Source organism: Macaca mulatta, chromosome 10 (genome assembly GCF_049350105.2).
Source record: "Macaca mulatta isolate MMU2019108-1 chromosome 10, T2T-MMU8v2.0, whole genome shotgun sequence".
NCBI classification, from domain to species: Eukaryota; Metazoa; Chordata; class Mammalia; order Primates; family Cercopithecidae; genus Macaca; species Macaca mulatta.
Window position 1 is genome coordinate 114,536,935 of NC_133415.1, and position 25,368 is coordinate 114,562,302.

At 52.7% G+C, this 25,368-nt stretch overlaps 1 protein-coding gene across 1 annotated transcript in view; it reads left to right on the top strand.

Moving 5' to 3' along the window:
* The window catches only part of CDH4 (cadherin 4), a 687,081-nt gene that overhangs the window by 483,200 nt on the left and 178,513 nt on the right, over window positions 1–25,368 (top strand). The window contains exon 3 of the mRNA XM_028828556.2: window positions 6,164–6,390. Coding sequence (XP_028684389.1) covers window positions 6,164–6,390 — 227 coding nt within the window. The remainder of the gene's footprint in view (window positions 1–6,163; window positions 6,391–25,368) is intronic.

A 25,368-nucleotide genomic window follows, 5' to 3' on the forward strand; every position in this document is an offset into this window, starting at 1 on the left:
GCTGAGCCCAGCCTGGCATTTGGTCATATTTCAGAGTGGGTGGCAGAGAGTGGTCCCTGGAGGGTGAAAGATGGCGTAGCTTCTGTTCTCTGGTGTCTTCTCAGAAGAAAACACGGGCTTTAAAATTAAATCCATGTTGTCCAGAGTGGGAGGCCAGTGGTATGGGGCCGGGCTGCCCAGAACCTCAGAAGCTGCTCACCCCACACCTTGGGGTGAAGAGGGGGAGCCAGCCCCCAGCAGGGCAAAAGCGGGATCCCCACAGGCTCGGAATCCCAAGAGTCAGCTGGCCGCAAACACCCTGCACTGCTCCCCATCCCACCTCTGGGACCCCCAACCTGACTAGGGCCCTGGTGTGACCCCACTGCAGCCTGGAGGGCTTGGCCATCCGTGCTGTCATCACCTGGCCACTGACCACCCTGGCCTCACCCTGTGCAGTTCCCGGCAGACCCTGGTGTTCAGTAAGTGTTTGTGGGATGGACGACTTTGACCTTGTGTGACCTTGGCTGAGTGCCTTGCTCCCTAGTGCTGTGTCCATGCCACTGAAGGATGTCACAGGGCATGCTGGCCAGAGCATAAGGACAGCAGCAGACGCCCACAGTGCCCTGTGCCAGGCACTGAGCAAAGGGATCAATGCACTGCCTTTGTCCCCCTCCCCGAGCTGCTGCCGTCACTCCCGTTTCACAGAAACAAAGACTGTGCTCAGAGAGGGGCCACCGTTCCTCAAGGTCACAGAGATAGGAGGCTGTGGTTGGGGTTTGCACCCCAAGACCAGAGTAGGTGTACACAGGGCTGCTGGTGCACACCCTCCTTGCTGGGCACATGCATACCCGCCCCACAGCGCACGCAGAGGGTGCTGGGACCCTGAGTTTCCATGCCTGTGGCTCTGGTGTGAGGACAGCAGCGGTTCCCCTCCCCACCCTCCGGGGCTACCTCTTTGGGGCAGGCGGTGCCAGGCCTGCCCCCAGGGCCCAATCCTCTGTACCACCTCTAGCACTGGCTTCGGGGTCTGCAGCAGCCACCGCCAGGGGGACGGAGGCAAGGGAGGCTCTGTCTGCATGTTTAAACAGTTAGATTTAATTTCTCTACAGACCCTTCTGTCTCTTGTCAAGTTTGTTTAAAACTAATGGAAGCAATTATCTAACCACGGAGAGATGTGCGTGGCTGGTAACGGCTGTGGGTTCTAGGCGCCAGGCGGTCCCATGTTGGCCGAGGATGGAACAGGTGCCCTCCTCCCCAGGAGGATTTCCCTCCTGTGGCACCTGCATTTCCACACAGGTGTTTTCTCCCCTAAGAAACAACTCTTTTGTCCCCCACAATTCTTTCTGGGGCTGCAGCGTCCCTAGGGCCCAAGGCAGCAGGCTGGTCCGTGGCTTCCCTGCAGAAACCCTGCATCCTGAGGCAGAAGTGGGAGCCAATACCCCAGTGGGACCTGAGGGGCCGTAACCTTGGGGATTCCTCAGAGGCACCACCTGGGGCCCAGTTCACACATCAGCTGCAAAATGTTCCCTCAGAATGTGCAAGTCAGAAGCTCCCCACACCACACCGCCACCCCCATCCCCCACCAGGCTTGGCATCCTCCCAGCCTCGGAAAGAGCCCACCCTGCTGGGCGAGGGTGACAGATCCCTGAAGTCAGGTGGCAAACCCTGCTCCTCCTCCCACCACCTTCACGGCAATCCCGCTCCTCCTCCCCCCACCTTCACGGCAATCCCGCTCCTCCTCCCACCACCTTCACGGCAATCCCGCTCCTCCCACCACCTTCACAGCAATCCCACTCCTCCTCCCACCACCTTCACAGCAATCCCACTCCTCCTCCCACCACCTTCACGACAATCCCACTCCTCCTCCCACCACCTTGACGAAGGCATGAAACGTCCCTGAGCCTCAGCTTCCTCATCTGCAAAATGGGCCAGCTCCACTCGCCGGTGCTGCCTTCCCATGCCTGGCAGCGCACCCGCTGCATGGAGGCTGCAGGGACTGCGACAGTACGTGTGATCTGCATTCGGGTCGCAGTGGCGGCTTTTCAGGGCATTGTAGGTTTTTGCTGATACATCGAGGGAAAAGTTTTCTGGGAATCCATTGGATTTTAATTCTCTCCTGAAGACTAAGAGAGAAATCAGGAGATCAAAAACAAATACGTAAGAAAACTAAAAACTAAACTTCCAGTCGGGGTGCTGCTGCTGGGTTGCTCGCCTTCCCGCTGGGTGGCTGCTGACGCGGTCTCCTCTGGGGGCTGTTTCCCACGGGGAGGGAAGTGCGGGGGGGGTCCCATGAGGATTCTGGGCTGAGCACAAAACAGGACAGAAGCCCTCTTTCTGCCCTCAGCCTGACGGGAGCCCCGGAGCACCCCCACTTCACCCTAACCAGGTGCCTGATGCTGTCTGGTCCCAGGGCTGCACATTCACCAGTCCTGGGGGGATGCGGCAGGACACAGGAATCCGAGTTACGAAGCCAGAGAATGAAACAAAAATGGGTGATGTGAGGGGAGGTGTGGGGCAGGTTACAGGTTTCCATGGGAGCCAACATCCCAGCCAGGCCTGAGCACTGGGCCAGAGCCAGCTCTGCCAGAAACCGCCAGTCACAACCTCTGTGTCCAGTCTGGAGAGTCCAAAGTGAGGGGCCTGGATGGGGCTGAGGCATCAGGTTCCTGCCTAGAGGAGGCTGAGTGACAGCGGGCTTGGAGCCCGGGCCCAGCTCAGAAGGTGAAACTGGAAAGACTGCCCAGTGCTGGCCAGAGCCAAGGTTCAGGCAGAGAGCAGGCCACTCCCGACCGCTGCAGAGGCAAGGGCAGCACAGGACCCCAAGCACCCACAGAAAGTTCTGTAAGTAGCCAGGGGCCTCTCCAGCCGACGCCTCAGGTTCAGACTCCAACCACGTTCGTAGAGAAGCAAAGCAGAATCCAAATAAGTCTGTGCCAGGCAACACTGTGAGAAGCATCCTCTCTGCACACGGGGACACTCGGTGCATGCCGACACCCACACGTACATGTGCACTTTTCTGTTGTCCTCCTGGAATGCATTTAACCTTGCAGAGAGAGGCAAAGACTCCAAAAATTAAAAAGGAAGCAAGAGGAAGGAAGCAGATTGAAGAGGAAACAAAGGTGAAAAATAGAATGGAATGTGTTGAGGTTAGTAAATGTCTCAGCATTGTTAGAAAAGCTGGCTACGGTACTGCCTCTGAGCTTCCCAGTAGCCAAAGTAAAGAGGGAAAACATATTTAGGCAATTCACAAGGAAAGACAAACAGGATACGGGGAGGAGTCCCCATCCCAAGACCTCAGACATCTCTCCCTTGGAGCTGCCCTGCACACTCACTTGCCGTTTCTATAGCATGGCAAAGTGTTAGTAACATTCTGAGTGGCGTTCACAGGTACCCACATTTCAGAGTTTCCAAAGGGAGTGTTCATACGCTCAGTGCTAATGTTCTATGAATGCCTCTGGCGTCACCAAAGACCTGCCTTATTGCTCTTTCCTTATGAAAGAGGCCACAGCCTGGTGGGGCACAGGAGCAGGTATTGAAGGTTCTGAAGTTCGTTTCTTCTCCTGGAATGCAGGTCCCCCCCAACACTGGGGTCTCTGAATGACCCCCCATCTTCCCGGCCTCTCTCCAGGAGGGTGTGGGCCAGCACCATTTGCGTAACCATGTCCTGACACTTCGTCCCCTGGGCTGCTTCCTTCTCTGCCAGTGACTGCTCCAGTTTTCCTCCTGCTTCTCTGGGATGAGGACTCAGAATCGCAAACGCCAGTGGCCCGAGTGTTCAGACACAGACGTCGTGTTTTGAGCAGAACACCCAAGTTATGGTTAGACCGAAACAGGATGTTGGGACTGCATCTTGTCACAAAGGCCTGGAGCTTTCTCATGATTGGACGGGGCCATGTCAGACACAGACAGAAAAGGCATAAAGATCTAGGAAGTGGCCGGGTGCAGGGGCTCACGCCTGTAATCCCAGAACTTTGGGAGGCCGAGGCGGGCAGATCACCTGAGGTCAGGAGGTCAAGACCAGCCTGGCCAACATGGTGAAACGCTGCCTCTACTAAACATGCAAGAATCAGCCAGGCATGGTGGTGGGCGCCTGTAGTACCAGCTACTCGGGAGGCTGAGGCAGGAGAATCACTTGAACCTGGGAGGCGGAGGTTGCAATGAGCCAAGATGGCACCACTGCACTCCAGCCTGGGCAACAGAGCAAGACTCCGGCTCAAACAACAACAACAACAAAAATCTAGGAAGCTGGTGTGCAGGGGCCCTGGTGCAGTCCCCTGGGTATCACTCCCCCAAGCCACCCACGGAGCTGCCTTTGAGGGCCCTGTCGTAGTTTCATCCAGGGTGTCTCCCGCAGGCAACGCTTTTCACCTGCGAAGTCCTTGGTTCACGTGACCGACGCCCCCACTGTTTCCTGCCCAGCGGTTCAGACGGTGGTGGCCCATTCATTCTCAAAGCAGCTTCAACGCTTGCCTGAGGTGGTGCCAAAGCTGTGTGCCTGTACTTTTTTTAAATTACAACACTGTTTAATCCTGAAGACAACACAAACCCTCCTGCTGCTGTCAAATTGCATTAGTTTTATTAGGAATTTGCTTTTAGAGAACAAAGGGGCTTATTTGTGTATTTGTGCTCATCTCTCAGCAATCACAGAGCTGTCATTTTTATCTTTGTCATTGACAATCGGATGTCAGAAATGATTGATCCACTAAGTTGTTGCTGATTTTAACTTGTTTACCATTGGGCAAACAGTAGTTATAAAAGCAGTTTGGAATTTTCCTGTCACTTGAAAAACAAAATGTAATGATTCCGTCCTTAGAGGGGGAGTAGGTCCAGGGAGCCATAGCGGACCCTTGCCTGGGTTGCCGCCGTCCATCAGAGGAGCCACCGGGGGGGCCCTGGAGTCTGGAAGTTTCATTGCTCTGTGGAACCAGACAGGGTGGAAATGCCTGGTGTCATCACGTTTAAAAACATTTTCACATGAAACGCACAAGTGGGAGGTGCCATTGGCTGGGAAGATACCTAAAGTGAACTATTTGAGACGAGGCAACAGACACGTCATTTATTCTTTCAAGGCAGGCAACAGTAAAAGGTGAACGCGAGGGGAAAACACTTTATCTAATGTAACAGTGAGTCGCTTTTTTTTTGTTTCTTGAATAAATAGTAATTAAATCATGTAAGCTGTGACAGCAAAATTGCTTGAAAAACCAATCCTCCTACCATAATTGCTTAGATACCCACATTTTTATAAATACTAGGTAACTTTATCCGTGGCTTTTATCAGCAGAATGTGACACGGGTTGTGGGCGCGTCATAATTCACCATGGCTGTAGGTGACAGTTGCAAAAGCACACGTCTAAAAAATGCACTAATGTGTCCGGATGAATCTGCGCCTCTGGAGGTGTCTTTTTCTGCGGCAGAATTAGAGATGGCCATGGTGCTGGAGCCGTGAAGGGAGGTTGGCATCCTGGTGCCTAGTAATGTTTTGGAAGTGAAGCAATGCACAGCACCCAGCAGTATCAAGAGACTGTCTGCCTTCAACTCGGTTTCCAATTCACGAAGAAAGCACTTGGTGGGGCCAGGGTCTGCCCTGGCCGCATCTGCCCAGCCCACCCCAAGGCAGTTTGCAGGCATCAGTTCTGGCTTAGTAATAAAAAGGACCAGAAACACAGCAGAGCCCAGTTCTGCTGCCAGAATCCACCTGCCGTGGGGGAACGGTCCCCAGATGCCAGCTCTCTCTTGCTCCTTCTTGGGGTGGAGAAACAGGTCCATTAGGGGCTTCACAGTCTCCCCTGGCAGGAAGAAGATTTGCGTAGGCAAGAGTGGGGGGAACCGAGGGCATATTTTTGAGGTGGAGGGTACCCACTGTGCTGCTCACAGACTCCGGCTGAATTCGGAGGTAATAGCGGCGAGGGAGAGATGCATTTGCGGAAGGGAGTGCAGCTGTGTTGTAGATAGAACGGAAGCTCAGCGTTGCTTTGTTTTTTCCCTCCTTTTTTAAAGGCCTCTGGCTAATTCTCTAGGGGTTGAGATAAAACACACCACCCTCTCAGGAGGTGGAGAAATCAGTGCAGACCTCATGCCCCTGATGCCCACGGGGGGCCTGGAGAGCGTCCTGCATGGTTGCTGCCATTGTTACCACCCTTCTGCTGGCCAGGCCGATCCTGACTGTCTCCCTCTCCTCTTGCAGTCAAGTTCAGCAGCTGTGTGGGGACCAAGGGGACGCAATACGAGACCAACAGCGTGGACTTCAAAGTCGGGTCCGACGGGACGGTCTTCGCCACCCGGGAGCTGCAGGTCCCCTCCGAGCAGGTGGCATTCACGGTGACCGCGTGGGACAGCCAGACAGCAGAGAGATGGGACGCCGTGGTACGGCTGCTGGTGGCCCAGACCTCGTCCCTGCACTCTGGACACAAGGTAAGGTGTGACCGCCCAGGTCTGCACCGGACTTTAGATGTCTTAGTTCCTCCTGCAGGCCCCGGGCAGAGCCTCTGCCAGGGCTCCCTCAGGATGGACAGTCACCTCCTCCTCGGGCTGTGCCGCTCAGGTCATTGCCAGCCGAGCACCCCTGCCCTCTTCACTGACCTGAGACACGGCCATCGTTGCAGGAAGGTCCCCTGGGCAGGTGCACAGGCCCCACACTCAGGTTCAGACACTATGCCACGGTCTCGATGCTTTTCATACGTTTTTGAACAAGGGGCCCCACATTTTCATTTCAAACTGGGCCCTGCACATTCTGAAATCTCTCCTGCCTCCCGAAGTGTGTAGCCACCAGGCCCAGGGCGTTCTGAAGCCTGGAGGGACGAGAAGCGAGGCAGGGATCATGTGGTTGGAAAGGAGCCAACCGGAGAGTGGGGAAGGGATGGAGAGAGACGAAGAGAGAGGAAGACAGGTGAAGGGAGACAGGAACGGACGGGTAGGAGAGGGAGAGAGGGAGGGGGAGAAAGAGAAGAAGAGAAGCAGAAAGACAGGAAAGGAGAGGAAGGGAGAGGAAGAAGGAGGGAGAGAGATGGCTGGGAGAGCGAGGAGAGAGAAGGGAGAGGGAGAGAGAGAGGAGAGGGAGACGGGGGGGGAGAGAGAGAGGAGAGGGAGACGGGGGGGAGACAGAGAGAGAGAGACGGGGGGGGGAGAGAGAGGAGAGGGAGACGGAGGGGGGGGGAGAGAGAGGAGAGGGAGACGGAGGGGGAGGAGAGAGAGAGGAGAGGGAGACGGAGGGGGGAGGGGGGAGAGAGAGAGGAGAGGGAGACGGAGGGAGGGAGGGAGGGGGAGAGAGAGAGAGAGAGACAGAGGGGGGGGAGAGAGAGAGAGAGAGAGACGGAGGGAGGGGGGGAGAGAGAGAGAGAGAGAGACGGAGGGAGGGAGGGGGAGAGAGAGAGAGGAGAGGGAGACGGAGGGGGGGGGAGAGAGGAGAAGGAGACGGGGGGGGAGAGAGGAGAGGGAGACGGAGGGGGGGAGAGAGGAGAGGGAGACGGAGGGAGGGGGGAGGGGGGGAGAGAGAGGAGAGGGAGACGGAGGGGGGGGAGAGAGGAGAAGGAGACGGAGGGGGGGGAGAGAGGAGAGGGAGACGGAGGGAGGGAGGGGGAGAGAGAGAGAGAGAGACGGGCGGGGGGAGAGAGAGAGAGAGAGAGACGGAGGGAGGGGGGAGAGAGAGAGAGAGGAGAGACGGAGGGAGGGAGGGGGAGAGAGAGAGAGGAGAGGGAGACGGAGGGAGGGAGGGGGAGAGAGAGAGAGAGAGACGGGCGGGGGGAGAGAGAGAGAGAGAGAGACGGAGGGAGGGGGGAGAGAGAGAGAGAGGAGAGACGGAGGGAGGGAGGGGGAGAGAGAGAGAGGAGAGGGAGACGGAGGGGGGGAGAGAGGAGAAGGAGACGGAGGGGGGGAGAGAGGAGAGGGAGATGGAGGGAGGGGGGGGAGAGAGGAGAGGGAGATGGAGGGAGGGGGGGGGAGAGAGGAGAGGGAGACGGAGGGAGGGAGGGGGGGAGAGAGAGAGAGGAGAGGGAGATGGAGGGGGGAGGGGGGAGAGAGAGAGGAGAGGGAGACGGAGGGAGGGAGGGGGAGAGAGAGAGGAGAGGGAGACGGAGGGGGGGAGGGGGGAGAGAGAGGAGAGGGAGACAGAGGGAGGGAGGGAGGGGGGAGAGAGGAGAGGGAGACGGAGGGAGGGGGAGAGAGAGGAGAGGGAGACGGGGGGGAGGGGGGGAGAGAGAGGAGAGGGAGACGGAGGGGGGGAGAGAGAGGAGAGGGAGACGGAGGGAGGGGGGGAGAGAGAGGAGAGGGAGACGGAGGGAAGGAGGGGGGGAGAGAGAGGAGAGGGAGACGGAGGGAGGGAGGGAGGGGGGAGAGAGGAGAGGGAGATGGAGGGAGGGAGGGGGGAGAGAGAGGAGAGGGAGACGGAGGGGGGGGAGAGAGAGAGAGAGAGAGAGACGGAGGGAGGGGGGGAGAGAGGAGAGGGAGACGGAGGGAAGGGGGGAGAGAGAGAGAGGAGAGGGAGACAGAGGGGGGGAGGGGGGAGAGAGAGAGAAGAGGGAGACGGAGGGGGGAGGGGGGGAGAGAGAGGAGAGGGAGACGGAGGGAGGGAGGGGGGGAGAGAGAGAGGAGAGGGAGATGGAGGGGGGAGGGGGGAGAGAGAGAGGAGAGGTAGACGGAGGGAGGGAGGGGGAGAGAGAGAGGAGAGGGAGACGGAGGGGGGGAGGGGGGAGAGAGAGGAGAGGGAGACAGAGGGAGGGAGGGAGGGGGGAGAGAGGAGAGGGAGACGGAGGGAGGGGGAGAGAGAGGAGAGGGAGACGGGGGGGAGGGGGGGAGAGAGAGGAGAGGGAGACGGAGGGGGGGAGAGAGAGGAGAGGGAGACGGAGGGAGGGGGGGAGAGAGAGGAGAGGGAGACGGAGGGAAGGGGGGGAGAGAGAGGAGAGGGAGACGGAGGGAGGGAGGGAGGGGGGAGAGAGGAGAGGGAGATGGAGGGAGGGAGGGGGGAGAGAGAGGAGAGGGAGACGGAGGGGGGGGAGAGAGAGAGAGAGAGAGAGACGGAGGGAGGGGGGGAGAGAGGAGAGGGAGACGGAGGGAGGGGGGAGAGAGAGAGGAGAGGGAGACAGAGGGGGGGAGGGGGGAGAGAGAGAGGAGAGGGAGACGGAGGGGGGGAGGGGGGAGAGAGAGAGGAGAGGGAGACGGAGGGGGGGAGGGGGGAGAGAGAGAGGAGAGGGAGACAGAGGGAGGGAGGGAGGGGGGAGAGAGGAGAGGGAGACGGAGGGAGGGAGGGGGGGAGAGGGAGGAGAGGGAGACGGAGGGAGGGAGGGGGGGAGAGAGGAGAAGCAGACGGAGGGAGGGGGGGAGAGAGGAGAGGGAGACGGAGGGAGGGAGGGGGGTGAGAGAGGAGAGGGAGATGGAGGGAGGGAGGGGGGAGAGAGGAGAGGGAGACGGGGGGGGAGAGAGAGAGGAGAGGGAGACGGAGGGGGGGAGGGGGGAGAGAGAGGAGAGGGAGACAGAGGGAGGGAGGGAGGGGGGAGAGAGGAGAGGGAGACGGAGGGAGGGAGGGGGGGAGAGGGAGGAGAGGGAGACGGAGGGAGGGAGGGGGGAGAGAGGAGAAGCAGACGGAGGGAGGGGGGGAGAGAGGAGAGGGAGACGGAGGGAGGGAGGGGGGTGAGAGAGGAGAGGGAGATGGAGGGAGGGAGGGGGGAGAGAGGAGAGGGAGACGGGGGGGGGAGAGAGAGAGGAGAGGGAGACGGAGGGGGGGAGGGGGGAGAGAGAGAGGAGAGGGAGACGGAGGGAGGGGGGGGAGAGAGGAGAGGGAGACGGGGGGGAGAGAGAGGAGAGGGAGACGGAGGGGGGAGGGGGGGGAGAGAGAGAGGAGAGGGAGACGGGGGGGGAGAGAGAGAGAGGAGAGGGAGATGGAGGGGGGGAGAGAGAGGAGAGGGAGACGGAGGGAGGGGGAGAGAGAGAGAGAGAGAGACAGCTTCACACAGACAAAACGTCTGCTGTTCAGCATCCCAGCTGCCCTCTGACTCTGCCTCCTTCTAACCCGCTGCCTGGCTCATCTGGGTGACAGGGAGGGCGCCTTCACTATCCCCTGTCCTGAGAGCTCCCTTTCATCCCCGCATATTCCAGCAATCCAGCACCAGGCTCCTGAACAACCTGTGTTCATCCCCCAGTTCCTAGCTGTTAGGTTCCCTGTGCCTTATGGGGAAGTGGCCAGGTCCCATCCACCTTGAGTGTCCTGGCATTGGTTGCAGCCACTACGCCAGCCTTAAGGTGTGGAGGCTGCTGAAGAAGCTGCAACCAGGAGGTCTGTGGGAGGGCGCTAAGGAAGGCCAGCCTTCGTTCAGGTCCAGCTGTTGCAGCTGCCTGCCTGGGGGGCCACAGTGGTGGAGAGAACGTGTGCCAACCCCTCCAGATCCCCTGCCCCAGGTAACATGAGGCCTCTGTGGGGTCATTTGGGTATGGTGAGCAAAAGAAATCACCATGCAAGGCGGCGGCCGCTAGCAATCATGGGCACTCCCTTGGAAAAGGGACCTCAGGAAGTAAAGCATTAAGCAGAGGCAAGCAGATTCCTTTCCGTGGGTTTCCCAGAACCTCAGGCCTCGTGTGCTGTGTAAGCCTCTGAGTGGGACACAGTCTGCAAGTTTCCCCAAACTGTCTGACCAAGGAACCCTTCTCCATGGAAAGCTTGCAAGACAGGTGTGCCAAGGAACCCACTTTGGGAAGGGAGGGACCTGTGTCTTCTTCTGACTTGTTTCTTAGATGGACGTGGAGGTGGTTTAGGTTAGAAAAGACAAAGTGTGACTCGGGCGGACAGTCTTCAGCGCGTGATGAGCTGACCCCCAGGGGGAAGGAGGTCTTGAGCATCCTCCTGAGTGTGTTAAACCAGGCAGCAGAGTGCGCCTCTAATGGCAGTGGCCCCCAAATCATGAGCCCCACCTGTGAGTCCTGAAGAGTCTAGGATGGTGTATGTCATTTTTGTTCTTTCCTGAGTGATTATTACAAGCCACGCCCGGTGAGCCTGGACATCCTGGGTACCCTGTGCCATGGGGGCTCCTTCCCTCCAGGAGTTGTACCGGGACACTGACAGGCAGGGACTTGCATCCCCATCACGCCTGTGACTTCCAAGCTGTCCCCAAGTCTCCGATTGTGATGCAGAAACTTGGCACCTCGTGAGCCGAGAGCAGAGCCCCTGAGAGCCTGTCGAAAGCCTCTGGTGAAGGCTCTGATTGAAAATATAATGGCACCTTTTCTTGGGCATGTTAATGAAGCGATTTCAGATTTAATCCCCTGATCCTCTGAGGAAGGGGCAGGTCCAGCTGTGGTTGCTGCTAGACAGTCCCCGTGGGAATTGCTCCTCGACCCACGCCAGGCTGGCGCAGGAAGCACCCAACCAGAGGAGCAGGGGACACTGAATTCATGTCCCAGGCCCAGCACACCCGGGGAGCCAGGTGTTAAATCAGGCAGCAGAGCGCGGCTGTAACGGCAGTGGCCCCCAAATAGTGAATCGTGAGGCCCACCTGTGAGTCCGGCGTATGTCGTTTTTGTTCTTTCCTGAGTCATTATTACAAGCCACGCCCTGGTGAACAAGGCAGGCCCTTGGGCAGCCTGGGGACCCTGTCCCATGAGGGCCATGGGGTCACTGTGGGGTGCAGCCCTGAGTCCCTAAGACATGGCTGTTGCAGGGCGCAGTGGGCAGTCTCCGCAGCCCAGGAGACCCGGTCCTCCAGCACTTGTGTTGCCAATGGTTCCTCTCCTGACTTTCTAGGACCCACTCAGACCTTGCCCCAAGTGGTGTTAGCTCATCTAACCCTCTCCACACGCCTGGGAGTGGGTGCTGTCATATCACAGATGAGGGCGTTGAGCATGTGACCACAGCTCTGTGCTGCATGGGAGAGCGATGTGTGGGGAAGGAATGGAAAAGGACTTTGCAGGTGTGGCAGAGCCCGGCATGGTGCAAGAGCAGCCGCCATGTGTGGGGAAGGAATGGAAAAGGACTTTGCAGGTGTGGCAGAGCCCGGCATGGTGCAAGAGCAGCCGCCATGTGTGGGGAAGGAATGGAAAAGGACTTTGCAGGTGTGGCAGAGCCCGGCATGGTGCAAGAGCAGCCGCCCGGGGTGTGGGTCCACGGCAAGGCTTCTGCGACTTACTGGCTGGGTGTGTTGGGAGAATTCACACAACTTTGAGGTGAGCTGCTCCGGAGAATGGGAGAGTAATGCTACCCACGTCCCAGCCAAAGGGAGTTGATATTTCATGAGGTTATGGAGGTCGGGGGTGGAAAATAGCAGCATATGGCTGTCATTGCCTGGTTCCAGACTTCACGGTCCTGTGCGTATCACAGCTGCTGGGCCTTGCCGGGTGGCATGGGGGCAAGAGGAGGCAGGCAGGGAGTGGGAGCCACTGTGGGACGCTGGGTCACCTGGTTGATGCGCCCTTACAGAGCGTGATGCCAGTCTCTATCGATGATCAAGGTGACACCGGATTGCTGGTGTCCTGGCCGCCTGCCAGAAGCAACTGTGCATCTTCCCCAGTGTGAACTGTCACCCAGGCCTTGAGCTGTGCCCATCTCCTTTCATATTCAACGTCCAGCACTCAGCCTCATGACTGGGCACATGAGGAGGGATAAGATGTAGAAAGAACAATCGAAAGAAGTAGCAGAAAAGAAAGGACCCACAGGGGCCAGGTGCGGTGGCTCATGTCTGTAATCCCAGCACTTTAGGAGGCCGAGGTGGACAGATCATGAGGTCAGGAGATTGAGACCATCCTGGCTAACACAGTGAAACCCCATCTCTACTAAAAATACAAAAAATAAAATAAAATTAGCTGGGTGTGGTGGTGGGCACCTGTAGTCCCAGCTACTCGGGAGGCTGAGGCAGGAGAATGGCGTGAACCCGGGAGGCAGGAACTTGCAGTGAGCCGAGTGAGCCACTGCATTCCAGCCTGGGTGACAGAGTGAGACTCTGTCTCAAAAACAGACAACAAAGAAAGGACCCACAGAGGCTCCAGAGCATGGGACGATCAGACAGATTTTACAGTAACTACACTTACTATCTTTAAGCAAATTAAATAGAAGACTTTGAGAGATAATTAGAAGGTATAAGACAGAATTATTAATCATTGGGCAATTTGGAACTGAAAACTAAACCAAACAAAATGAAAAGCTCAATGGATAGATATATCTGCAGATTTGACATAGCTGAAGAAAGAATTAGTGAAGCAAAAAATATCAAAAACATTCATGCTGTAAAGCGTGAAGAGATACACAGAGGGAAAATACAGAAGCAAGTGTAAGAGATATTGGAGAAGCAGTAAGAAGGTCTAACGTGTATATTTGCAATATGAGGGGGAGAGAGAAAACGGAGCAGAAGTAATATTCGAAAATATAGTGGCAGAAAATATTCCAAAACTGATAACATTCATCTAGGCATGGATTCAAGAAGCCCTATGAACGCTATGCAGGAGAAATATTTTTAAAAAACAGTACCTGGATGCTTTATAGTAAAATAGTTACAACCCGAAGACAAAGAGGAAATCTCAAAAGCAGACAGAAAAGGCAGAGTCTCCTTTGAGGGAGCAACGACTAGGAGACTGACTTCTCAGCAGGAGCTGGGGGGTTGTTGGGGGGTTAGAAGACAATGGAATGATTTTTTTTTTTTTTTTTTTGAGACGGCGTCTCGCTGTGTCGTCCAGGCTGCAGTGCAGTGGCGCGATCTCAGCTCACTGCAACCTCCGCCTCCAGGTTTAAGTGATTCTCCTGCCTCAGCCTCCCAAGTAGCTGGGATCACAGGTGTGTGCTGCCGTGACAGGCTAATTTTTGTATTTTTAGTAGAGATGAGGTTTCACCATGTTGGCCAGGCTGGTCTCGATCTCTTGATCTCATGATTCGCCGGCCTTGGCCTCTCAAGGAATGATATCTTAAAAGTGCTAAAAGAAAATAGAATTCTATCATCCGGTAAAACTGTCTTTCAATAATTAAAGTTGAATGAAGAGAAACTGAAAGAATCTGTCCCGGCCGGGCGCGGTGGCTCAAGCCTGTAATCCCAGCACTTTGGGAGGCCGAGACGGGCGGATCACTAGGTCAGGAGATCGAGACCATCCTGGCGAACACGGTGAAACCCCGTCTCTACTAAAAAATACAAAAAAAAACTAGCCGGGCGAGGCGGCGGGCGCCTGTAGTCCCAGCTACTCGGGAGGCTGAGGCAGGAGAATGGCGTAAACCCGGGGGGCGGAGCTTGCAGTGAGCTGAGATCTGGCCACTGCACTCCAGCCCGGGCGACAGAGCCAGACTCCGTCTCAAAAAAAAAAAAAAAAAAAAAAAAAAAGAATCTGTCCCAAATGATGTTCTTCAAACAAAATAAAACAATTTGAGGCAAACACTCAGAAATGGAGGAAAGAATGAAGAGCTGGGAAAAGGCCAAGTACACAGAAAAATACAAATGAATCACAGCAGTGTAACGTTTCATGGGTGTAAATAGAGAACTCGAATTCACAGCAAAACTGCATAAACTTTGAGAAGGGATAAATGGAATCAAAGAGATGGAAGTTGTTTGCATTTTTCTCGAAAATGATGGAAATCACAAGTTAATATTACTCCTAAATAAAACAAAGACACTTGTTACAAAGTCTTTAGAAAATCACTAAAAGAGTCATAAAAGTCTATAAATAGTGACATAATAAATTTTTATTATTCTGTTTTTTCCATTATCAAGCCAAAAAATACAAAAAAAGAGAAATGAAAACAAGAGATGGGCTATACCTTTCTCTTTGAGTAAGATGGCAGATTTGCAAATATATTTGTAATTATAGCAAATGAAAATATATTTGTTATAATTTTAAAAAATAAATTGATGGATAAAGATAAATCCATCTTATCTTTAAATGCCTAAAGATAGGCAGCTTATAAAAGATACATCTGAAAGGTATAAAGCTAAAGGTTAGCAGTAAAATCTTAGAGAAATAAATACCATGCAAGTATCAATCAAAAGGAAGCTAGTGGACTCTGTTAATATCAGATGATAGAATCTGAGGACAAAGCATTCTGTTCAAGGAGGAACACCTCTTAATGACAAACAATTCACCAAGAAGATACAGGAATCCTACATTTGTGTGCGCTTCATATGACTTCAAAATATTTGTGCCAAAATTGATAGAAATAAAAGGAGAAATAACTATGCAATCAGTGATCAATTTTAACAAAATTTCTTAGCGAATAATAGAACAAGCAGAAGATACCAGTAAGGAAAGAGATTAGAATCACACAATTAACAGGTCTGGCTTTACAGAGATGTATAAAAGCACAGAAACCAACCACTGCTAAATACACATGATTTTTAAGTATAGACAGAACATTTACAAATATTCACCAAGCAAGTCCCAACATACTTCATAGCCTTCAAGCAATTCACAACATACTTCAAAGGTTTAAAATCAAAACATAGTTTGTTTTCTTAACTCAGAGCAAGTAGACTAGAAATCAATAACAAAGAACATAACTGGAAAATCCCCATAGATTTGGAAGTTAAGTAAAAGCCTTCTCATTAACCCTTGGGCAGAAAAAAAAAAAAAATCACATGGAAATTAATGAATATTTTGAACTGAGTAATAAAACTACTGGGATATAGCTAAAGTCATGCCCAGATGGAAATATTTAGCCTGAGATACATATATTACAAGATAAAGAAGGCAGAAAATTGGCTGAGCATGGTGGCTCACGCCTGTAATCCCAGAACTTTGGGAGGCCAAGGCAGGTGGATCACCTGAGGTCAGGAGTTGGAGCCCAGCCCAGCCAACATGGCGAAACCTCATCTCTACTAAACATGCAAAAGTTAGCCAGGCGTGGTAGTGCACCCCTGTAATCCCAGCTGCTCAGGAGGCTGAGGCAGGAGAATTGCTTGAACCCAGGGGGCAGAGGTTGCAGTGAGCCAAGATTGCACCACTGCACTCCAGCCTGGGCAACAGAGCGAGACCCTACCTCAAAAAAAAAGGAAAAAAAAAAAAGGCAGAAAATCAACAATCCAGGCATTCATCTCAAGAAACCATAAAAATAACAGAAAATGAGACCCAAAGTCTAAAGAAAGAAATTGTTAACACAGGAGGAGAAAACAATGAAACAGAAAACAATAGAAATAACTAAGTTCATCCTTTAAACTATGAGGCTGATCAGACTGAGTAAAAAGAAAAGGTATAAACTGCAACAATCCTTATCAGGGATGAAAAGACGACATTGTGACTAATCTTGTGGACATCAGAAAGATCATTTGAGGATATTATATACAATTTATACCAACACACTTAAAAATATACATAAAAAGGACAATAGTATAGAAATATACACCTTACCAAACTAGCATAAGAAAAAAAAAAAAACCTGAACTGTTTTACTGTTACAAATAAAATTAAAACTAAAATCCTTATCACAAAGAAATGTCCACACCTGTTGGCTCCACTAGTAAGTTCTACCCAAGCTGTCAGGAGAAATTAAAACAAATCTTACACAAACCTGTCCAAAGATCACAACAAGAGGAATTGCTTCCCCAAAGTTTTGTCTTCCCAAATCCTGATAGTGAGGATACACACACTGGAGGTACAAGCCAATGCAGTAAGGCAAGAAAAAGAAATTAGAATAAATAAAACTGACATTATTTGTAGTTTATATGATTATGAATGTTAGAAAATGTAATCTGTCCTGAAAGAAGCTGTCCTAAGTTGTTGGTATTCATGAGTAAGGTTAGCAAGGGTGCTGGACATAACAGTGGTACTTCTATGTACCAGGAATAAATCATTAGAAAATAAAATCTGAACTAGATCCCAATTACAATGGCATTAAAAATGATCATATAACTGGGAATAAATCTAACAAAAATGTACAAGACTTCTTATATTTTGTTGAAAAAAATGGAAGACCTATAAAAATGGAAGGATATGCCGAGCTCATAACTTGGAAGGCTTATGTTAGAATATTGATTCTGCCCAAAGTTGCCATAGAGTCAACACAACCTCAATAAAAGTTCCAGCAGATTTTTTGTTTGCTCGTTTTGGGAAGAGTAAAGAGCCAACTTAAAATTTTTTAATGGAAATGGAAAAGGCGAAGGTAGCCTAGAACAAGAAAAAGATGGGAGGACACATCCTTCCAGATACGTTGTTGGAGCTGTCCTGTGTGCTACAGGATAGTAAGCCACACTCCTGGCCTCTACCTGCTAGATGCCAGGTGAAGCCCCATAACTTCCATATGCAACCCAAGCTCTTTCCAGCCACTGCCAAATGTTCCCGTGGGGGGCAAAACTGCCCCCTTTTGAGAACCACTGAATCACAGCCATTAAAATGGTGTCATTTTGGAGCAAAGATGATTGGATAGACACTTGGAATAAAAATAGCCCAGAAAAAGATACGTAATGTTTTTAAAAATCAGCTTCATGGACGTATAACTTTCATACTACAAAATCCACCCAGTTCATCTTTACAATCTGATGAGCCTTGTCAAATGCCCAGGGTGCAAACCCTTGATTTTTTTTTTTTTTTTTTTTTTTTTTTTTTTTGAGACGGAGTCTCGCTTTGTCGCCCAGGCTGGAGTGCAGTGGCCGGATCTCAGCTCACTGCAAGCTCCGCCTCCCGGGTTTACGCCATTCTCCTGCCTCAGCCTCCCGAGTAGCTGGGACTACAGGCGCCCACCAACCTCGCCCGGCTAGTTTTTTGTATTTTTAGTAGAGACGGGGTTTCACCATATTAGCCAGGATGGTCTCGATCTCCTGACCTCGTGATCTGCCCATCTCGGCCTCCCAAAGTGCTGGGATTACAGGCTTGAGCCACCGTGCCCGGCCCCTTGATTTTTTATTATAAGAGCAGTGCTGTAGAGCAGGTACCAGCTGCTGTAGCCCACAGGACTTTTATGGCCAGCAAGCTAAGAATGGTTTTTACATTTTTAAATGATTCCATTTTAAAGGGTTATGTAAGTACCTATACAATGTCCTCAATTTTGCCCCTTAGCCTGAGATACCTAAAATATTTACGATCTGGCCATCTGGAGGAAAGTTTGCCCATTTCTACTGAAACAACAGAGGAAAGACTGTCTTTTCAACATATGGTGCTGGGCCAATGGGGCATCTTTAAGAAAAAAGTGAAATGACCCCTACCTCACACCACAACCAAAATCCATTTGAGGTGGACGGAAAATCTAAACATGAAAGGCAAAGCAATGCAGCTGGGAGTGATGTGACCCCGGGGTGTGGAAAGCTTCCTCGCACATCGCACGTGAAGCATGAAACATGGGAAAGAATGATCTCTGGACTTTATTAAAAATAAGGACTTCTGCCAGGCGCAGTGGCTTATGCCTGTAATCCCAGCACGTTGGGAAGCCAAGGTGGGCAGATCACCCAAGGTCAGGAGTTCGAGACCAGCTTGGCCAACATGGTGAAACCCTGTCTCCACTAAAAATACAAAAATTAGCCAGGCATGGTGGTGCACGCCTGTAATCCCAGCTACTCGGGAGGCTGAAACAGGAGAATTGCTTGAGCCCGGGAGGTGGAGGCTGCAGTTAGCCGAGATCATGCCACTGCACTCCAGCCTAGGCAACAGAGCAAAAGACTGTCAAAAAAAAAAAAAAGGAACTTCTGATCATCAAAACATATATCTTAAAAATGAGACAATAAGGCAGAGCCTGGGAAAGGACATTTGCAGTACTCAGTTACGAACCGAGGACTCACACCCAGAACATGTAGAGAACCTCAGATCACTACCTACAGACAGACAGAAGATGGATGAGAGGTTTAAACAGGCTGATCACGAGACAGCAGTGCGTCATGGTGGATAAATGTAAGACAGAGGCCGGGTACGGTGGCTCACCCCTGTAATCTCAACACTTCGGGAAGCCAAGGCAGGAGGATCACTTGAGGTCAGGAGTTCAACACCAGCCTGGCCAACATGGTGAAACCCCATCTCTCCTAAAAATACAAAAATTAGCCAGGTGTGGTGGCGGGCGCCTGTAGTCCCAGCTACTGGGGAGGCTAAGGCAGGAGAATCACTTGAACCAGGGAAGCAGAGGTTGCAGTGAGCCAAGATCATGGCACTGTACTCCAGTCTAAGTGATAAAGCAAGACTCTGTCTCAAAAAAATAAATAAATAAGACTGGCTCAACCTCAGTAGGGCAATCAGAATGGCGAACACTGGAAAGACTTGTACTACCAAGTATTAGTGAGAATCTGGAGCAAGTGGAATTTTCAAATACTGTTTTTCACTTGTTTGTTTTTATTTTGAGACAGGATCTCACTCTGTTGCCGAAGCTGGAGCACCGTGGCACCCTCTTAGCTTACTGCGGTCTCAAACTCCTGGGCATGAGCAATCATCCTACCTCAGCCTCTCAGTAGCTGGGACTACATGCATCATCACCCCTGGTTGGTTGGTTGGTGGGTTGGTTGCTTTTAAACTTTTTGTAGAGACAAGTTCTCACCATGTTGCCCAGGTTGGTCTCATACTCCTGGGCTCAAGCAGTCCTCCCACCTTGGCCTCCCAAAGTGCTGGGATTACAGGTGTGAGCCACCCTGCCTGGCCTTTTCATATACTCTTGATGGGAGTGTACAATGGTACAAACACTTCAGACAGCAATTCAGAATTACTGTGAAAGTCCAATATATATATATATATATGCCTCGTTTTTGGTGTATGCCCCATAGCAGTACAGGCAGGTAATACCAGGAACTCTGTACAGGACGTTGAGAGAAGCCTTACACATAATCACCAAAAGCTGGAAACGACACACATGCCTTCGCCATTGGAATGGGTCAATAAATTGCAGTGGGCCCCCAAAGTGGAATATTATACAGTAATAAAGGTGAACAAACTGCAGCTAGAAGCAACAAAGCCAGCAAATCTCACAAACAGACCAAGGAAGGAGACCAGGCAGGTGCCAGGCAGCAGGAACGTGTGCCAGCCTAGTGACCACACTCCCAGGAAATCCAAATTCGGGTGATACTGAGGTGTACAGTTACAGTCAGTTGAGGGTTCCCTTCGGGGGCAGCAGGAAGCCATGCTGGGGGACACCAGAGGGTTGGAGGGAGCCTCGTGGCAAGACAGGTGCTCATTCTGCCATCATTTATGTAGCTGATGCTCCTCTGTACGCTATGATGCTTATACTATCACTCACAATTTAATATTTTTTAAACAAATGCATGCAGAGGGCTATCTGACTGTGTTTGGAGAAGGTGGGAGTTCTGATGGGGGCACGTGGTGAGCAAGAGTTCTGCTGGGGGAGGTTTCTGGAGAAACAAATGGACTCCTTCAAAGCATCAGTTTGCAGAGTGCTAGGAGCCCCAGGGCAGTGTTTATTGAGAGGAGCCTGGAAGCAAATTCTGCCAGGGCAGGCACACGGGGACCCCTAATTTCCTGGTTCTGTAAATTTCATTTCTCTTATGTAGAGGTTTCTTCAAGTGCAGCATCCATCGTCCATTATTTTAGCAACTCTGTGGAGTTGGGTAAAACTGACAGCTTTACAGTTAGATGAACCATAACAATTTGGCAACTTTTCTCCTTCTTTTGTCCCCCTCTCTTAGCAACTATTTAAAAGCAGCCTTTCTGTGGGCAATGCAGGCAGTGCTGGAATCTGGAAGAACTGTTCTTTGGTGCAGTCTTGCAGGAAAGCTGATAGCAATTCAATTAGGAAATGCAAATGAGGTCCCATATTTCCCACTGGAGTGCTGAGTTGCCCCTGAGGAATCAGAGCAATATTCCGGCCTCACAGGAAACACTCGAGACCAAGTTCTCACCCAGTTGTCATCTGACTATAGCTGCTGCAGCGCTGAAAAGTGGCAATAGGACCTGTGGGTATCGTTTGCAAAAAAAAAAAAATACTGTTGTTTATGAAACCAATATTGTGTCTTCTAGCACACGTCAGCATTTATGAGGATAAACTCGGCCAAGCAATGTCCCCGAGTCAGGTGGGCCCAGGCGCTGACCTGTGGCCTTTTCTGGGTGTTTCTGTCCCCCCAGGTCCCTTGGGCTGAACTATGTCCCCTAAAATTCAGGTATTAAAATCCTAACCTCAGAACATGACTTAACTTGGAAATAGGGGGGTTGCCGATGTAGTTAGTGAAGAAGAGGTAATTAGGGTGCACCCTGATCCAATAGGACTGTGTCCTTATAGAAGGGGAAGCCTGGACACAGACAGGCACAGGGAGAAGTCCTGTGAAGGTGAGGCAGAGAGCTGGGGGGTGCCTTCGAAAGCCGAGATCAGGGAAGATTGTGGCGCCGCCAGGAGCCTGGAGAGACGCCCAGAGCACATTCTCCGGCACAGCCTCCCAGGGACCAGCGCTGCGACATCTTGATCTTGGACTTCTAGCCTCCAGAGCTGTAAGGGAATAAATCTCTGTCTCAGCCCGCTGGCTTGTGGACCAGAGCCTTCCAGCCGAGGCAGAGACTCAGGAGGCAGAGTGCAGTCAGACCCCAAGGTACCCCCGAAGGCAAGGAGGAGTGTCCCCAGCCAAGGGTCCTTCCCAGGGCTCCTGCTCAGGGCTCCAGACACCCCTGAATCCTCTTGATGCAGTCATTCTCTCCAGGGCTGGTGAGGGCAAGTCCCCGCCCACGGCAGCCCCCAGGTCCCTCTGCTGCTGCCCAGGCCCTTCCATTGTCCCCACTGTCCCCCTGCCCACTGAGGGCTCCACAGGGCTTGAGGTGTCCCTGGGGAGAGGAGGGATGGGGAACAGGTGCACTCGAAGGGCAGCAGCAGCACACAGCAGGTACAGGCACACTGACCAGAACACCACACACACGGTGCACGGCACACAAACCACACACACACCCCGCACACACTACACACACCACACAGTGCATACCACACACACCACACACCCACACACACATGCACCCTGCACACACTACACACACCACACACACGCGCCCTGCACACACTATGCAAACCACACAGTGCATGCCACACATACCACACACATGCACCCTGAACACACTACATACACCACACACACACGGTGCACACCACACACACAGTGCACGCCACACACCACACACACGATGGATGCACGCCACACACCACACACACATACCCCACACACACCACACAGTGCACTCCACACACACCACACATACACCCTGCACACACCACACACACATACCCCACACACACCACACAGTGCTCTCCACACACACCACACATACACCCTGCACACACCACACACACATACCCCACACACACCACACAGTGCACTCCACACACACCACACATACACCCTGCACACACCACACACAGAGTGCGTGCCTGTATTAGTCCGTTTTCACACTACTGACAAAGACATACTTGAGACCGGGAAGGAAAAGAGATTTACTTGGACTTACAGTTCCACGTGGCTGGGAGGCCTCAGAATTATGGCAGGAGGTGAAAGGCATTTCCTACATTACAGCAGCAAGAGAAAATGAGGAAGAAGCAAAATGAAAATCCCTGATAAACCCATCAGATCTCGTGAGACTTATTCACTATCACGAGAACAGCACGGGAAAGACCAGCCCCATGATTCAGTTACCTCCCCCTGGGTCCCTCCCACAACACGTGAGAATTCTGGGAGATACAATGCAAGATGAGATTTGGGTGGGGACACAGCCAAACCATATCAATACCACACGTACCGCACACACACGCCCCACACACAGTGCACACCACACACACACTGCCTTGTAACACCACACACATAGTGCATGCCACACACACACCATACACACAGTGCAAGTGACACACACACACGCCCCACACACAGTGCACACCACACACACACTGCCTTGTAACACCACACACATAGTGCATGCCACACACACACCGTACACACAGTGCAAGTGACACACACACACGCCCCACACACAGTGCACACCACACACACACTGCCTTGTAACACCACACACATAGTGCATGCCACACACACACCGTACACACAGTGCAAGTGACACACACACACGCCCCACACACAGTGCACACCACACACACACTGCCTTGTAACACCACACACATAGTGCATGCCACACACACACCATACACACAGTGCAAGTGACACACACACACGCACACACACACACCCCACACACAGTGCACACCACACACACACTGCCTTGTAACACCACACACATAGTGCATGCCACACAACCATACACACAGTGCAAGTGACACACACACACACGCACACACACACGCCCCACACACAGTGCACACCACACACACACTGCCTTGTAACACCACACACATAGTGCATGCCACACAACCATACACACAGTGCAAGTGACACACACACCCCAACACACAGTGCACGTCACACACACACACACCCCCCATACACACCACACACACACCATATACACAGTGCACATCACCACACACATGCCCCATACATACCACACACACCATATACACAGTGCACGCTGCACACACCCACACACATGCCCCACGTGCCATGCACACAGAGCATGTCACATGTGCCATGCACATCATATACACCACACACAGTGCATTTCACACCACACACATGAATCACATGCACATACCACATACACTGCACACACTACACACCACACACACTATGCACATATATACACCACACACAGCACACATATCCATGTACACACACTCCACACAGTACACACATGCGGCTATGTGAAACACATGCATGGGTGTCGCACACTCACACTGATACCAAACTCAGTCTGAAAAAGGGTTCTGTGTATAGTCAGTAGCTCAGGACCCAGCACTTCACAGGGTTGGATACGGCCGCCCGGCTGCATCACCCCAGGCTCACTTGGGGCTTTCACCATGCCCAGCCCGTGCCCCCCATGCTCACGTTCCCACAACAGGGCAGGCTGCACCACTGTGTCCGCAGTGGGCCGAGCTCTCACGCCTTCTCCTCTGCACATTCTGATGAATCACAGACAGCCTGGGAGCACGTGGAGGAGGCACGGGCTTTGTTAGCACGAACGCACCCCCTGGGCTGTGGTGCAAAAGCTCACAGCAGGACGTCTGGAGTCTGCATCCTGGGCCTGCACCCGAGCTCCTCTAATCCCGGCCAGGGGCTCGGCTTCTCCTTGCCTCCGATCTGCATTTGTATGCTGGGGGCTGTGGGGCTGTCACAGAATGAGAGGGGTTGCTGAGCTGTGGAGGTGGGGGCCCACAGGCAGCTGTTAGCAAATGTCAGGTGTGTCACTGTAGAGCTTGTGCAAAGGCTGAAGCAGGGGCCGTGGGCATGCCCACTGGCTCAGGGAGCCCAGGAGAGGCCTAGACCAGGGTGAACGCTCTCCTGCACAGCCCTGTCTCCCACTACTCACATGGTCCATACCCTTCATCTCCCAGGCCCATCCCCCCATCCCCCTGGCCCATTACCCCATCCCCTGTCCCTCCCTCATCCCCTGGTCCCTCCCCCATCCCCTGGTCCCTCCCCTGATCTCCTGGAGAAGCCTGGATATGAATCACTTCTTGCCCTTCACCCTGAGAGCAGAGGCCTTGTAAGTGAGGCTGGCATTGCGGGGAAGCATCCGCAGACTGTGTTCCTCCATGAGTTCCCCAGGGCTGGCTGGTGTCTGAACCTGGACACCTGAGCATTGGAGAACTTTAACTGAAGGGGGCCACGGGGCACCAGGGCAGTGAGGGGACAGTCCCCCCAGGGCTGTCCACGTGAGCTGTTTCTGCAGAAGGCAGGCCTTGGGAAAGCAACTAGAAGGTCCTGAGGTGTGGGTCCAAGTTTGAAGCTCACATCTCCAGAAAATAGTGGTTTGTTTAATCCTTCTCCAAAAGGCGGCCCTCAACGGGACTGAAAAACAGCAATTCTGGAATAAACAAACAGCAACAGTGCCGTTGGCGAACTGGTAGACAACCTGTCCACCTCCTGGCTTTGTTTTGAAGATGACGAGCTATTTTAATGAGTGTGAATAACCTCCACGCTCCTGCAAGTTCAGACACTGTCTCCAGCAGAGGTCTGGCTGCTCAGGCACAGATTCCATGGCCTCTGCATTGGGCAGAGTGTGTATTGGTGTCACCACGCGTGTTTCTCCACATCAGAACATACCCCTCCAGGGGACTCAAGTTTCGGGGGTGATGGGCTGTCAGGATTAGGTTTCATGGCCGTGAAATGCACCCCAAAGGAACTGCAGCTTGTAACTCTTCATGGGCGTGAAGGATGGGAGTGACTATTGGAATAGGTCTTGCTTCTTTCAGAGCTGAGAAGTTCAAACTTAGCCAGGGTTTTCAGGCTGCAAACGGCCTTGACGACATCTGGGCCAGTCCTTCACTTGTACATGGAGGGGTGCCCAGCGCCCCAGGGGCAGTCAGCTACCGGTACGACCCCGGACTCCCCAGGGCCAGCAGGGAAACCTCCCTAGGGAGCAAAATATGCTGAGTTATTGGTCATTTTCCCCAGGCCGGTCCTGGTGGGAGAAGGGCAGACCTCAGTGCAGACGCTG